The sequence below is a fragment of the Ylistrum balloti genome, unplaced genomic scaffold (genome assembly GCF_031769215.1).
Source record: "Ylistrum balloti isolate Yb309-2 unplaced genomic scaffold, AGI_CSIRO_Ybal_v1 Utg370668, whole genome shotgun sequence".
NCBI lineage: Eukaryota > Metazoa > Mollusca > Bivalvia > Pectinida > Pectinidae > Ylistrum > Ylistrum balloti.
Window position 1 is genome coordinate 99,627 of NW_026782404.1, and position 16,133 is coordinate 115,759.

Sequence of the window (16,133 nt, forward strand, 5' to 3'; positions counted from 1 at the left end):
TTTTGCTCTTAATGATTGGACATTCCTTTGTAGAAATAGCGATGATAATCTTTTTTACCTGCCAAATCCAAAATGGCCACCTGGAAGTCGTGTTGTTTCTTTTGATCAATCCTAAAATCAAACGGACAAAAGGAGAGGCCATTGGGAACATACGTATGAATTTTGAGAGATGTCTATATAGTTCTTCTTAAGAAATAGTCATAAACTTTCGAAATTAAAACACAAGATGACCGTCTGTCTACCATTTTGTTTTTCTGATCAGTCCAAAAATCAAACTGACAAACTAGGGACCAAGGGGAACCTACATAGGCAATTTGAGAAAGATCAATCCATTACTTCTCAAGAAATAGCGGTAACAATAGCTGTTTACGGACGGAAGGACGACGGACCACGGACACATGGCGATTTGAATAGCCCACCACCTGCAGGCTAAGTATAGACAAGTGCAAGGGTACTTATTTCCAGTAAATGATGAGTTGTTACTTTCGGAACTCATTGGCGGATATCATAGACACAATATGAAAACATGAAACCCCTCGATTTGACCTAAATTTCACTTGATACAAGACCACGCATACAACTGAGTCAAGTAAAACGTGTATCATCTGTAGAGGCACGTGAACGACAGCAGACTGCATCAAGTAACATGGAAAAAGACGCTTCTTCTCTAGCGTTTGGTCTGGTCGCAGCTTCAGCGGCTAAATTTCTGTTGTCGGCATGGATACGGAATAAAAGACTGGAGATGTTCGAGCAGATTGGTACGGTGACCGATGTGATTTATTACCCTGTAAAGTCTTGCCAAGGGATACCATTGGAATCGGGCACTCTCTGTCCTCTCGGAATCTACGCAAACGGAATGGCGGACAGGTGACTCGCGTGTAGCACACGTTGTTTTACTTTCGCTTTCGGATTCTGTATTGTACAGTGTATGGGTTTAATAATATAGTCACTCTTTGATGTTTCCTTCATGACGTACAATATTCATACTATCCAGCTAGAGAAATGGACATAGTTACCAATAAATTGTAATAATTTCTATGATAATGCTCACCTGTGATACTGTTATCCTGCACAGGGAATTTTTATAATAATAAGTAATAATAATAATATACTGGATGCAGGCTTATTAAGCCTATATATCCAAATCAGAGTTAAAAGAATTAGTATCCCGGATATGGATCAGTGTGTTATTGTCTAGTTAATGATTTTAAACACATTCAATTTGCCTCCAATGTTTATCCAATCGGGATTCGAAAGTTTTGATTGTTGGTGGCGTTACAAAGGCATTAGGAAGTGAATTCCAGTGGTTTACCACCCGTTCACAGAAAGAATACTTCCTCAGATTTAGTCTGCTCCTTCTTTTTAATAATGGAAAACTGTGCCCTCTTGTTATTGTTTTGTATCAGGAAATCCTCCACATATGTGTCATACTGTCTAGAATATACATAGACTTGACAGCGGTATAAGGGAATTAGAATTGATTTGACAATGACTTGAAGGACTTGACAATAACATGGAGGACTTCACACGTATAGGACAATGATGTGGAGGACTTGACCTGGACGTAACAATGACATAAAGGATTAAACAGGGATTTGACAATGACAAGGAAGACTAGACAGGGATTTGACAATGACAAGGAAGGCTAGACAGGGATTTGACAAGGAAGACTAGACAGGTGTTTGACAATGACAAGGAAGACATGACAGGCATTTGACAAGGACAAGGAAGACTTGACAGGGATTTGACAATGACAAGGAAGACTTGACAGGGATTTTACAATGACACGGATGAATTGACAGGCATTTGACAATGACAAGGTAGACTAGACAGGGATTTGACAATGACAAGGAAGACTTGACAGGCATTTGACAATGACACGGAGGACTTGACAGGCATTTGACAATGACATGGAAGACTAGACAGGCAATTGACAATGACAAGGAAGACTTGACAGGCATTTGACAATGATACGGAGGACTTGACAGGCATTTGACAATGACAAGGTAGACTAGACAGGCATTTGACAATGACAAGGTAGACTAGACAGGGATTTGACAATGACAAGGAAGACTTGACAGAGATTGGACAATGACAAGGAAGACTTGACAGAGATTGGACAATGACATGGAGGACTTGACAATGATGTGGTCACAATGAATTTGAAGACGAAAGTTTCTAGTGTAAACCTTACAATAAAGTCAGTTATTGTATGTTTAATACTCTTGTGGCTATCATAGTACAACATAAGATGTTAAATTATAGTCAGCCAGAGAAAATCAACCAAAATGCTTCAATATACAGGAAAAACATCATCTACAGTCACCAGACGAAAAAATGTTTATTTACATATATTACATTTGCTGTTTCAGAAGCTGGATGTTTACTCGTCCTGATGGTTCATTCCTAAGTCAGCGCCAGTGTCCTAGGATGGCACTCATCAAAGTCAGCAGTCATGATGACTTCATCCATCTTGATGCCCCCAAGATGCCAACTTTAAAGTTACCAAAGTATCCAAAGGTTGACATGTTTAGAGTTTTTGAATGCAGGTACAAATTTCACTGATGGAGAATGATTATAGTTAAAAAGATAAAAGGGATTTCAACGATTCGTGAAAATGATTGATAATGATTAGATCAGTTGTTAAACTAACCATTCACAGTATAGAGGATCTTATAGTAGTGTCAATGTAATATGGAATTTGTAAAAAAAAGTTAAATAATTTGATTGGTTAGGAGCCTTTAAGAGAATGATGTATCAAAGTGTTCAATAAGGTATAGGAAATAGAGCCAACATTGTTGATATATACTAAGATAGGTCAAGGTTATTCTTCAGCTGTATATCCAAATGTACCTAGAGTAGATCAGTACAGGGTAAACAATCACAACAGCTTCTGAGTCGTAATCTATTCAGAACCTATCAATCCGTTTCACCCTTTAGCAGGCTTCATCAAGTTTATCAAATTTATTTAATTCCGTATTTTAGCAGTATGAATGTAAGATACTGTATAGATCCCAGGATAGAGCCAAATCCATTACTGTGACCAGGGTTAGGTTGGTTTCTAATATCCTGTACTTAAATGTTACCCAGTATATAGAGTGATTGGAGAGTAGGGACTTAGTAAGAGCAGTAGAAATCAATTAAAACAAGTTTGGTATAAGTTCGTTCTTATTTGTTAAGAGACATCCACTGGATTTTGTCAGAAATAAAACTTTTTCAGGACCCTTACCTTAGCTTTGTAGGGTGTCACCTACAGTTGTGTGGTGAACAAACTTTGTTGTGTAGTGTGTCCTCCTGACCTTTGTTCTTATGGTCTGCCCCTAACCTGTGTTATGTAGGATGTCTTCCTGACCTTTAGTTGTATATGGTGTCCTCCAAACTTTTGTTGTGTAGAAGCCGCTTTCTCTACACTTCGATGTGTCTAGTAGAATGTAATACCTAATTTTATGTGATGAATTATGAACAATGACATTTGACCTTTGTCTTAGAGCCATTGACCTTACAACACCTGTTTTGTAGGGTATGGGGCCTGCCAATACCAGGGATGGATTGTGGTGAAGAGGCAAACAAGTGGGCTTGTGACTTCCTTGGACAAGAAAACTTGCATATAGTTTTCTCAGCCCCAAATATGAAGAAGAAAATTATTTCTGATGAATGTCTGAATCCATGGACAGACCTTGTTCGTCCTGAAGATCAGGTGGGATATTCAGACACAAATCACATTTCCAGATCAAATGTCAGCTTGTCAGCTTGATAATTTCTGCTGAGCACATACATATATGATTCTATCCTATGGATAAAGTACCGGCTTAATATTCTATCTCTTTTTGGGATGGAGATTTAAATAACTGTACAGAGTTGTGGATATGTGTCTCATATCCAGGGATGAGAATTTGTCTTTTGGTTTATAAGCACGACATCAACAATTCATTCTGTAATTCAGTCTCATTTGAAAAAAAATATGACTGTGATTGTAAAAATTCATATAAATTTACAAAGATGGGAGTTAATATAAAACCATCAGTGGGAAAATAAACAGTAACTTGTAGAATATACAAAAAACAGTATTTTTTCTTTTCAAACAGAGCGTCTTTTCAGACTTAACTTCTTACCTGGTTACCACAAATAAATCTCTTGATGCTGTCAACGAACGTTTAGAAAAGCCTGTCTCCATCAGGAACTTCAGACCAAATATTGTGATAGATACCACTCAGAAGGCATTTGATGAGGTAAAACAATTAATTTACAGGACCATAGATAGTTCACTTACAGAAATCATAGACAGTTAACTTTCAGGACCATACACAGTTAACTTACAGGGACTATATACAGTTAACTTACTGGTACCGTAGACAGTTAACTTACAGGTATCATAAACAGTTAACTTACAGGTACCATAGACACTCAACTTACAGGTACCATAGACAGTTAGCTTACAGGTACCATTAACAGTTAAATAATAGGTATCATAGACAGTTAACTTATAGGTACCAAAGACCGTTAAATTACAGGTACCGTAGATAGTTAGCTTACAGGTACTATAGACAGTTAACTTACAGGTACCATAGACAGTTAGCTTACAGGGACCATATACAGTTAACTTACAGGTACCATAGACAGTTAACTTACAGGGACCATATACAGTTAACTTACAGGTACCATAGACAGTTAGCTTACAGGTACCATAGACAGTTAACTTACAGGTACCATAGAGATAATTATTGAGGACTTAAATACTTGTTAATATATTGTTTTCAGTGTATCCATTTTTTCTGTCTGAATGAGATTTTATCGGATCTGTTTTTTACCTAAAAATAATGGTTTGTGTTATACTCTATCTGTAACAGGATTTGTGGGGTGAGCTGCGGTTTGGGGACAATGTATTCATGAGGTGTTTGCATCCATGTCCTAGGTAAGATGTTCATCATTTAGCATTAACAGAAGGCAGATACAAATCAAGTAAGATTGTTTTGACATTTATTGAACATCAATTTTAAACAAATACTGTCAAATCACTGCAACTGGCAAGTTGGTATATACTCTACACAAGTATTGCAGAACATGTAGACAGAAGGGGAGGGAGGGTGGAGGAGAATGTGAAGTCAGTTAATGTTGTTGTCATACAAGTACTACTTTGTCTGTGGTGCACATTTTGAAAATGTAATTTCAGCGTAAATTCCATCTATTGAAAGAAGTATCACAATTTCTGGATGACGTAAAAGATTTCAAAGGATAAAGAAGTTTGTTGAAACTAAGCTGTTAAGAATAGAGTATAGTTACAAAGTTTCGGTTTAAGGAATTTTAGATTTCAAAGTTACAGCATGACAGATTTAATATATATAATGAGATGAGGTTTAGTCAGTTGTCTCCTGTTCTACAGGTGTATTCTGCCAACAGTTGATCCTGACACTGGAAAGAAAGATCCCTCCTTGGAACCATACAAAACACTGGAGAAGTAAGTTACTGCTGTTGTTACCATAAACAGAAAAAACAAATGTTAATTGCAGTTAGATTAAACAATATTAATCAATAAATTCTACAATAATATGCATACTTACATTGCATATGAGATGAAAAAAGAAGCTTAGAGATTCTATCAATTCTTCTAACTGCACTTTTGATAAAGGGGAGCTTATTAACAGGTATGAGAATTTTGACAGATATACTGTAAATGTACTAAATTTGATACAATCAAATTGGTAGATTAAAGCAATGATGAATTAGTGCATCCATTTGGATTACTATGTAAATGACATTCAGAAATTGTAATAAGTGCAATCATGTTTTAGCACAATGTTTTTAGTGCAAGAGGCACTCAAATTAGTTTACTGTTAAAATATGTACATTTACAGTATTTTAAACAAATGTTATATATAAACTTTCTTTATTTTACAACAATTGCGAAACAAGCATATATTAATCACTCTTGTTGGCCTGAATGGTGAAGCATTAGGGGGTTGGGGTCTTACTGTGGAAGGAAATCGAGTACTCAGGGGATAAAAACCCACATGGTTGAGCAGGTGATCCCATACCTTCTCACTTCCGTTTCAGGAATCAAACCATGATGGCGAGGTGAAAGGCATATGTGTTATCACTTTGAAACTCTGCTACATATACAGAATTTTTTTATAATTGACACATATGGTGACTTTCAGTCCATTTGATATAGTGCTGATAATTCATTAGTATTACCCCAGGACCAGGACTCCAGACCAAAACTTCTTGGCTTATAAACTGAATGATAGGTTGCACTCATTATTTTGCATCAACAGATATTATTAACTTTGGAGTCTTCATGACCTGAACAGAAAATGCCTTGTGAAGCCTCAGATGGACATGGGTGGTGTTAAACATCAGGATTAATTTGAGTTCGGTTTTGAGGACAAAGTTTTTACACCTAGCTGGGGACTATTTTGATGTGTTAATCAAGTCAGTATCTAACCATTACTGTTGTGTTGCAGATTCCGATGTAAACCTGGTTGTGGCGAAGCTCCTTTCTTCGGGATCAACGCTGCTGTAGATTTTCCAGCTGATATTCATGTTGGAGATCCTGTGTATGCCAGGAACAGAACAAACTAGTTAATAATGTCGTAAACTTTACAAAATCCTTGGTGATTCAATATTTTAGAACATCATAGGCAAGTCTTTCCAATTTAACACCCAGCAATGACTTTAGGAGGAATGATGCTGGAGTTGTTTTGTTTATATGAGGATGTAGTCTAGTCCAGAGAACTTAAGTTTTCATTTTTTTCAAACTTAAGTGGCCTCTTTTACAAAGTTTATTAAGCCTACTGCTTTGATATGAACTCCACAGATAGGATTTACATGCTACATGAAGTTGTACTTATTTTTAATGCAGGTATTAAATTGAAGTTATATCCCTTCGTTTAAATCCTCACTAAGTTATTGACTTATGATTTCATATCATTATAAACGATATTTAGAGCCAACACCGTTGTGAAGTCAACTCCCGGAGGTCAGTACAGCTTTCGGGATTGAATGGGAGGAGTGTCATGACTAGTTTGGATTAGAACTGACTAAATTATTACAGAATTATTGGTCAGAACGTATTACTGCATTAGCTACTGAAATTGCTACAGCTATGGGAACTAAAATGGCACCTAATTATGCTATAATTTTTATGGATTTTGTTGAACGCCGATTTCTATCCTCGCAAGGACTAATACCATTAGTATGGTGGAGGTACATCGATGATATTTTTTTCATCTGGCCACACTCCCGAGAGGCACTATCCTCATTCCGTGAGGCCATGAACACGTTTCATAGAACTATTAAGTTTACTTTTGAAGTAAGTGAGTTTGAAGTGAATTTCTTGGATACTACTATCTATAAACTTCCTGACGGGAAGTTGGGGAGTAAATGGTTCAACAAACCAACTAAGGCAGAGTCTGTCTCGACTGTATGCCTTGATGAACATTAACTTTTTACACTTGAACTATTTCAATCATTAATTTTGTTAATTGATTATTTCATGTATTAGTTTCACTTATGGTTTTCATTTCATAGCTTAACCGTGAAGGACTACTTATGATTCAATGGACATTAATTATTAGTGAGTTATCGTACTTAGCACTGTTTACTGTATACAATCTATATTGAGGGTTATCGTTCTTTAAATATTACGTCACAGTTAAAATGTAAATTTGCCCGCCCTAGAAGTACTTTAGGTGTCAAAATTTGATGGTAAAATTGTCCTGATGAAGCCCGGCTTGTAGGGCGAAACCGGTAGACGAACTACCTTAATAAAAATTGAAGAACCCGCCTGGAGTCTGTTGGATTGATCCATATATACCTTCATATCATTATGTTGCAATCAATCAATATTAACGTGATAGCCCTTCGTTTAAATCCTCACTAAGTTATTGACTTATGATTTCATATCATTATGTTGCAATCAATCAATATTAATGTGATAGCCCTTCGTTTAAATCTTCACTAAGTCATTGACTTATGATTTCATATCATTATGTTGCAAACAATGCATTTTTAACATTGATCTGACTTTAATAAAACTTGCTACTATGTTTTATGGTAGAATGGAAGTTATTTTGTCTGATAATGTGTATTGTTCTAGCTTTATTTTTTATTTGTTGTTGCTTTATTTGAGATTGTGTTCAGTTGTCTATGAATGAACTAATCATATAGAAAGAAAGACATTTCATCCACATGCTTTTACTTATGCAAGGATTTTGTTAATATTTGTGTTTGATTTCTCTTTGTTGTACTATTTAATTACATAGAGTTCAATAAGAAATGTGTGTTATTGTTTAGGTACATGAAACAGTCACAGAAACGACATTGCACCTTAGATTGTGTAAAGAAATAATGGTTTTGTTTACTATTTCAAATTTTAAAAAATCTTTAAAAATTGTGGAGCAGTAATATACTGTATTCAAAGTATTGATATTATCATTGACCAATCAGGGATTGCCTGAATTTTACAGCAGGAAACTCTATATTTAAGGTGCTAATATTTTGTACATCTTTGTAAACTTGTCAAATATAGAAATAAGTGTATTTATGTCAATTTGCCAAAAAAAAAAAAAAAAAATTGTATGTATATATATAAAACTACACCATTTAGCTATGGTTCTAGTACACTCCGATTGGTTTAATCTATGGATTTTGTTTGGTCTACTTGTGACTGGTAAAGTGTTTTGGCTTTGATATATTGGTCATTAGTAAAATCTGTGGGCTCTGACATTTCGGAGACTGGTAAGATCTATGGGCATTGTTTGATATATCGGAGACTGGTAAGATCTATGGGCATTGTTTGATATATCGGAGACTGGTAAGATCTATGGGCATTGTTTGATATATCGGAGACTGGTAAGATCTATGGGCATTGTTTGATATATCGGAGACTGGTAAGATCAAAGGGCTTGTTTGATATATCGGAGACTGGTAAGATCAAAGGGCTTGTTTGATATATCGGAGACTGGTAAGATCTATGGGCATTGTTTGATATATCGGAGACTGGTAAGATCTATGGACTTGTTTGATATATCGGAGACTGGTAAGATCAAAGGGCTTGTTTGATATATGGAGACTGGCATTGTTTGATATATGGAGACTGGTAAGATCAAAGGGCTTGTTTGATATATCGGAGACTGGTAAGATCTATGGGCATTGTTTGATATATCGGAGACTGGTAAGATCAAAGGGCTTGTTTGATATATCGGAGACTGGTAAGATCAAAGGGCTTGTTTGATATATGGAGACTGGCATTGTTTGATATGCATTATCTTTCAAAATACAACTTGCAGTGTTGTTATAAAGAAAATATTTTTTAATTGGATAATCTTTAATATAAATGGATAATTATATTGTTGATACTGTATGATTTTTATCACTGTAATGTTTTCATAAGTATTTCTAATCTTAACATTTACCATGCAGATATTTCAAATAAATATATTTAAAAAATTCGGCACATTAATTTCATTTTATCATTTCATCATGCCAGATGTAGTCCTGGTATCTCTTAATCTTTCTTGGGTAAAGATCTGATTTGTCATTTGACCAGGAATAATTTTCATCAGAGGGGAACATTTTCATTTCAATGTTATGGGGAGATTCATTTCTCCACAGTGATCTTGGAACATACAAACTACATACATGTAGATTGTGTACAGGCACCATGGAAACACAGTTGCAATATGAACTTGAATTTTGTTCCATACCATGTTCTGATCAATATTGTATCAAACATAAATATCAGGACCACACCTATTAGGTTTCATTATGCCCTTTATTCAGTGCATTAAATCTCAAGTCAATGACTAAGCTTAACACTTCTGAAACTAAACTGAAAGCTGCAGACCTCTGTACCAATAGCACAACATACAGAGGGCATTATGGACCGATACCACAAGTCTTGTTGTGGTAAGCATATTAAAATCATAATGAGAGAAGAGAAAATTTTAAGTAATTTCTTTTACTTATTAAAGAATCAATCTTTAACTATTTCTGTTTTAGTTTTCAAAAAACGTTTGAACTTATGGATCATTAATTTGTTAAATTCAAAAGTATACATTGATTAATGCATAGTCAACCATTAAATGAAGTTTTCAGTCATAACATATAATGATGAATAGAAAACATGCATACAATTTCTTGCTTTTAACCATCAAGTACAACAATCTCACTTTATAACCATTCCATGATGGTTGTCATACATGGTTAAAAACTATGGTTTTCAGAAGCATATAATGAACCCTTCCTCTCAACAAAATCAACATTAACAAATATGAATTATCTATCAGGTTCAACAAATTCAGTTTTTACTTACATCAATAACCACTTCTGTTCAATAAGGTAAACATGACCATGTTGCATTTCCCCAGTATGTGTGTTTAAAATGAAAGATAGATACCAGTTTCTGCAATATTTCCATTATAACAATGTCATTTTGGTATTTTATCTATTTTGTATTTGAAATCAATTCTTAACATTTTTTATCAGCAGAATCACAATTAGGAACATAAGAGCTCAAATATATAATAAAATAGTAATAACAAATTTGCTATTTTTCAGTAATATCTTTCCTTTTCATTTTTTTCTAATTTTGACAGATCAAAATCTGTTGGAAATTTTTATGAAGTCTATTTTGAGAAAACATAAGTATAAAATACTGGATGTTCATCAACTACAATGCAATAATAAAGGAACAGAAAACACTGTGGTGTACACATTCAAGTTCACAAAATCAGTCATAAGGATTCATACAAAACAGAAGAAAAAAAAACATTGTCTCTGAACAATGACATTGGTCCTGGCAAGAACCATTCTGGTTTATATCAAAAGCTACACTGCCCCGTCATCCAATCGAAATGATAGCAACATTAAAGATAATAATACAGTATACAGATAGTTACATGAATCATACATTCTAGAATCTATCTGGTCTTTACATTTCATAAACACAAGATCTCCCACCATCTAGCCATGATTACTACCGAGAAACGCATCTATAACCATCTTCACAAATGATGTGCATGATCGTCATGGAGAGAAGTAGATATTTGTGACTTTGATCTTTCATACTGACTATGCATTCAATTTTGGAATAATTTGCCAAGGTCTTTCCAACTTCTATGACCTTATCTACCATATCTTGAAGTGTTCATAAATGGAGCTTTAAGTTGCATATCTATCATCCTCAGAAACCTATTAAGGAAACTGAGACACCACCGACGTCTAAAGAAAAAATATAGCACAAGTTACAAATGTTGTGGTGGAGTATGAAGTAGACACAATGGACGAAAAAAGAAGATACCTTTAAAGTATTTAATTTTATTTAGACAAGTTTAGTTACAACAACAGCAAAAGAGGTATAGAGGGCTAGTCCAGGTAGGAGGCTAGAACCTCTAATTTCTCAATCTCAAAGATACTCCAGATAAAATTTCATCAAAATCCCTATATCTCAACAGAAGAAAGATTTGTGAAAGATATGCAAGTAGACAGCTCCTGCTATCAGGCCCTGCCCCAAGCTTCCAGGTGGTGTCAGACCACTGTTTTGACCAGACAGGCATTTCAGTTAGGTTTACAGACAGACAGGATTCTATGGCATAAAACTCACAGGGTCTTTAGACCAGGTTTACATTTGGTCCTTTCAACACAACTTAAAAATGTCTATTTATCTCCCTGAGTTTACAAGAGGACTACTGTTTCTTTATACCAAAAGACCATCATACTTTCTTCTTTTGTAGCAACAATAAATAGCCATTTCATTTCACTTTGAACATTGCCAAAGGGGATGATGAAAAAACAGAGTGAAATGGGACATCTAATTTCTATTAATGTCTGTACAACAGAACCAGATTATAGCCACATATTAATTTATCAAAACCAGGAAACAAAAAGTCAAATCAGGACTATCTACATATGTTCTTCTGATCCAATGAATTAAACACTTGATAAATCAACAGATGTCATTACTACAACAGGACCAACAGTTGTCTCCATTGTTACCGTACCAACAGATGTCACTGATACAACTGAGCCAACAGTTGTGTCCATTGTTACTGTATCAACAAATGTCACTACTACTACGGGACCAACAGCTGTCTTAGCTGTTACTGTAACAACAGATGTCACTGCTGGAACAGGACCAACAGTTGTACGAGTTGATACTGTACCAACAAATGTCACTACTAAAACAGGGCCAACAGTTGTCTCCATTGTTACTCTATGGACAGATGTCACTGACACAACTGGACCAACAGTTGTTTGTGTTTTAACTCTACCAACAAATGTCTTCTCATTTTTCCTTTTAAAAGAAGTGATGTCTGCTTTGTAAAAAAAAAACCTTTTCTCGTATATACAAATGTACCATTATCTTTATCTATTGTATTCGGCTTTAGTTAACAGTGTACTGTTTGTATCTGAAATAAAAGATCAAAGGCCTGACGACAAACATACCAATTCTGACTTCATTTTAAGAGGCTGGTTTATTGTAGGACAATGAAAATGCATTAGTATTGTTTTTATATATGAATACTTAAAACAATACAAGAAGCTAGGTTCCTTAATTCTATTTTTTTAATTGCTGAATGTTTTTGTCATATAGACTTCAAACTGAATCTCTTCATTTACATATCTATAGCCATTATAGGTTAACTTAGTTCCAGGCATGGCTTTTGCCAGATAAATATGGTACTGAATGCGGACTCTGAATTTGTTATAACTACACCATATCTCCATCAGTTTATTTGGAATTGAAATTTAAAAAGTCTAGATATCTGAAGTGAAGACTGTTTTCATATATCTAGGTTTCTCTAAAACACACACTTATATATTGTTACAGCGTCTCTGAAATGCTTTGTAGGTTTGCTCTGCTTGTGAATTTTCCCTTGACCATGGGTATTTTAGTTGACATCTGCTCTCTTCTGCTTGAATCTTTTTACGTGCTCTTTTCGTACGTCCATACACTTTGGCATGCCTCTTCATATTTCCCAAGACAGTAATTTCTAAATGTGCCTGAGCCTCAGCAGGCCTTGGCTGTATGGGCAGCAGTTCCAGCTCCTCAGTTGTTCGGTTGACAAATACCACTTTTACAGAAGCATCTTTTTGAGTACCAGATTTATGTTTATGCATGATGTGAACTCTGCAGCTTGGGAAGCTGTAACTGAGCAGGTTACAATAGGGACAGAAATACAATGCCACTTGACTCTTTGAACTTGGTAAATAGCCTTTTAGATGCTGTGTTTTTTTCCAATGTTTATGTATTTCTGAAGCACGACTAAATGACATATCACATGTTCTACATGTGTTAACAACTGGGAATGGGATTGTTTTAAGGGAAGCAACATTTGCCAAACTGTAACGGGTAGAAATATTATTATTATGATACAACTGGTAGTGTTTTGCACATGACCATATTGATTCGTGTATTTGGTTACAAGATTTCCATGGACACATTGGCACGATATTGTTAACAAGAGCAACATGCTTGTCTGTAGATGTCATTAGAATGCTCTCCTTGAGAATAGATATTGCCTTACCAGTGTTCTCATCTGACATTTGAATTTTAGCTAAACTTGCTGCATTATGTTTTTTGTCTTTGAAATGACATTTCATCAAATCTGCAGCCTCTTCATTATGATGATGTAGCTTGTGTGGCACCACAAAACCACAATAATCACACACCAGACCTTGACTGAACTGAACACGTGGTCTCTTGGATGGTCCACTGCCTTCTGTATTGCTGCTTGAGTATTTCCTTTTAACTTGTTTGTTCTTTGATTTTCTTGTGTTTGATTCCTCCCTAACTTCAACTTCATCGCTGTCATATGTCAGGTCTACCTGTTGCTCAGAGTCAGATACAACTATATAATCATTTAACTCTTTGTCGTAATTTCTTGTCATGTATATTTCATTGTCTTCTCTGGAGCCTCTTATTGAATCTGTAAAATCTAAATAGCCAGGTTCTGAAGATCCTAAAGCATCTTCATACCATAAATTGTTATGAAGAACTGGTTTTGTTTGAGACATATCATTGAAGGACTGTGAGGAAGAATTTCTGAAATTGTTTGAGTTGCTGTCCCCATGGTGTTCATTGTATCCATCAGACCATGGAAAGGTATATCTGTACTTCAAAGCATCTTCATGCCATAAATTGTTGTGGGGCTGTGGAGTTGGTATATAGCGAGAGCGGAATTGGTTCCCTCTATGGAAATTTGAATTCAATCCACATTTAAACAAGACTTGTTGTATATGACGGTTGTTTGAATTCCTAATGCTGTATGCTAGAGTGTCTTGGGCTCGCTGTATCATGCGATGCGAATAAAAACCGTGGTAATCCATTCTGTCACAAGTATCAACAGCTTCCTTTATGTGATTACAGTGACTGACCTCATCAGTGATGTTTCTGGAAAATATACAACACCAGTAATTATTGCAGAATTTCTTTGAGTGAGTCCAGAACACCATTTCCAAAATTGTAAACACAATTTACTTTTTAAGAAACATGTCAGAAAAATGGTTAAACTTGTACTAGTAAAAATACTTGTAAATTTCAATAAGTGCCATAAAAAGCTGGAGATTACTTACCAGGTTGTAAGTATTGTACAATTTTACTCACACAAATACACTGATACACTTGCATCTACAAAACCTTTGACTTGTTTTTGTTTGCTTGTTTGTTTTGTGTTTAGTAACAAATAAATTTACCTCAATTTTGGCAAGATATTTTTAAAAGCATACTTTCATGTACAGTATGATTACATACATGCTAAGGCATGTTTTTCAAGGAGATTTTTTCAGCAATTTGATTACTTGTTCTAGCCATTAACAAATCTGGATAATGTTGAAGGCACTATATATTTCTCTGGACCCAAGTTACCTGTGGACTTTCCTTTTTTCAGATTGAACACACCTGTATATGCATAATGATCCTGCAGAAAGATAGATACTGCTTTGTGTTACAAATTTGTTACACAAATGGGGGATAATTTAAGATAGAAACACATGAAATTAATTTACACCGTTGCGACAAGAAATGGCATAATTTTTTTGGCATGGCCTTATAACCAATATGAAACTGTAAAATTTGCATAAGAAATATTCATTTCTGTTAACCAATTCTGTGTTAAAATGATAATTTTAATAACCATTTTTTCACCTATGAGTACAGTTTTCCTTTGGGAACATTAGAGCAAATGTCATGGGTGAGCATGAATGACATGTGTTCTACTTTTAGTTACATTATAAAATATCAGCAAAGGAAATGAAAAGTTTGTGATTTCAACTGAATCATTCATTTTTGTGTACAATTGTGCAATGTTTATTTGACCATCGAAAAAATATGGATCCCTTTTTCGTTGCAAATGCTTAAAGAAAAAAGAACTTTTTGTGTTTCTATTTAAAATTATCCTGCATTTGAGTAATACATTTACCACTGAAATCAGTCTACCTGTCACTGATCAAATGCCGGATAATTACGTATCATAACAGTGCACTTTGTCATAAGCTTTAAGACAAGTTTTTTCCGGTTCGGGACTTATTAAAGTCCTCTATACCAGACTAAAAAAAAGTAATACAAAATATTGACACATTGAAAATATTTGTTATTTTACAGCTTTATCGTGACAGCTGGACACAATAGAGAAGTATTTCATAAGCGATCTATAGATATCATCAGGAAAATATCTTTCGGTAAGGACAGTGTGTATTTGGAATGAACTGCCAGAAAATGCTCAACAACGTTAAATGTTCTATCCATTCAAAATAAGGTAGATGATCAATGACAAGAACTCTTCTTTGATTACAAAAGCAACAACTAAATACTAGACATCAATGTATATACACACCGGAAAGAAGTATTTGTAAAATGTGTTTATTTGTTTATTGCGAGCCTGGTATGAAGGACTCTGTTAGTCCTGAGCCAGAAAAGTTATAAGGCACGTTTTTATCTGTCTATGACAAACAAAAGTATATTTAACATCTTTGATTACATAAATAATGAAAGATGACGTTGGAAATATACACATATATATAACTTACAGTTTGGGTCGCTGCCTCGTGAAAACGCGAAAACCCTGAAAGCACGAGGAAAAGGAAGTTGCAAAATTGCTGCAGAAGGGGAATAACTCTAAACGAATTTCCGTTTA

General features: G+C 34.9%; 2 protein-coding genes across 3 annotated transcripts; one reads left to right on the forward strand and one right to left on the reverse strand.

Annotated features, from left to right (window-relative positions):
* Nucleotides 1–621: 621 nt before the first annotated feature.
* LOC132557402 (mitochondrial amidoxime reducing component 2-like) lies at nt 622–9,447 on the forward strand. The gene is made up of 7 exons (XM_060221901.1): nt 622–867; nt 2,373–2,549; nt 3,520–3,697; nt 4,086–4,229; nt 4,848–4,912; nt 5,381–5,455; nt 6,462–9,447. The coding sequence occupies exons 1-7, from the start codon at nt 647–649 to the stop codon at nt 6,577–6,579; spliced, it is 978 nt and encodes a 325-aa protein (XP_060077884.1). The 5' UTR covers nt 622–646; the 3' UTR covers nt 6,580–9,447.
* Nucleotides 9,448–10,472: 1,025 nt separating this feature from the next.
* On the reverse strand, nt 10,473–16,056 carry LOC132557403 (uncharacterized). Of its 2 annotated transcripts, none has more exons than XM_060221902.1 (2): nt 16,027–16,056; nt 10,473–14,392 (listed from the first exon to the last, which is right to left on the reverse strand). In XM_060221902.1, exon 2 carries the CDS (start codon nt 14,326–14,328, stop codon nt 12,814–12,816), a length of 1,515 nt encoding a protein of 504 aa, XP_060077885.1. In that variant the 5' UTR covers nt 14,329–14,392; nt 16,027–16,056; the 3' UTR covers nt 10,473–12,813. The 2 variants fall into 2 exon arrangements, with proteins under 2 accessions (XP_060077885.1, XP_060077886.1); XM_060221903.1 differs by lacking the exon at nt 16,027–16,056 and adding an exon at nt 14,867–14,912.
* Nucleotides 16,057–16,133: the final 77 nt, after the last annotated feature.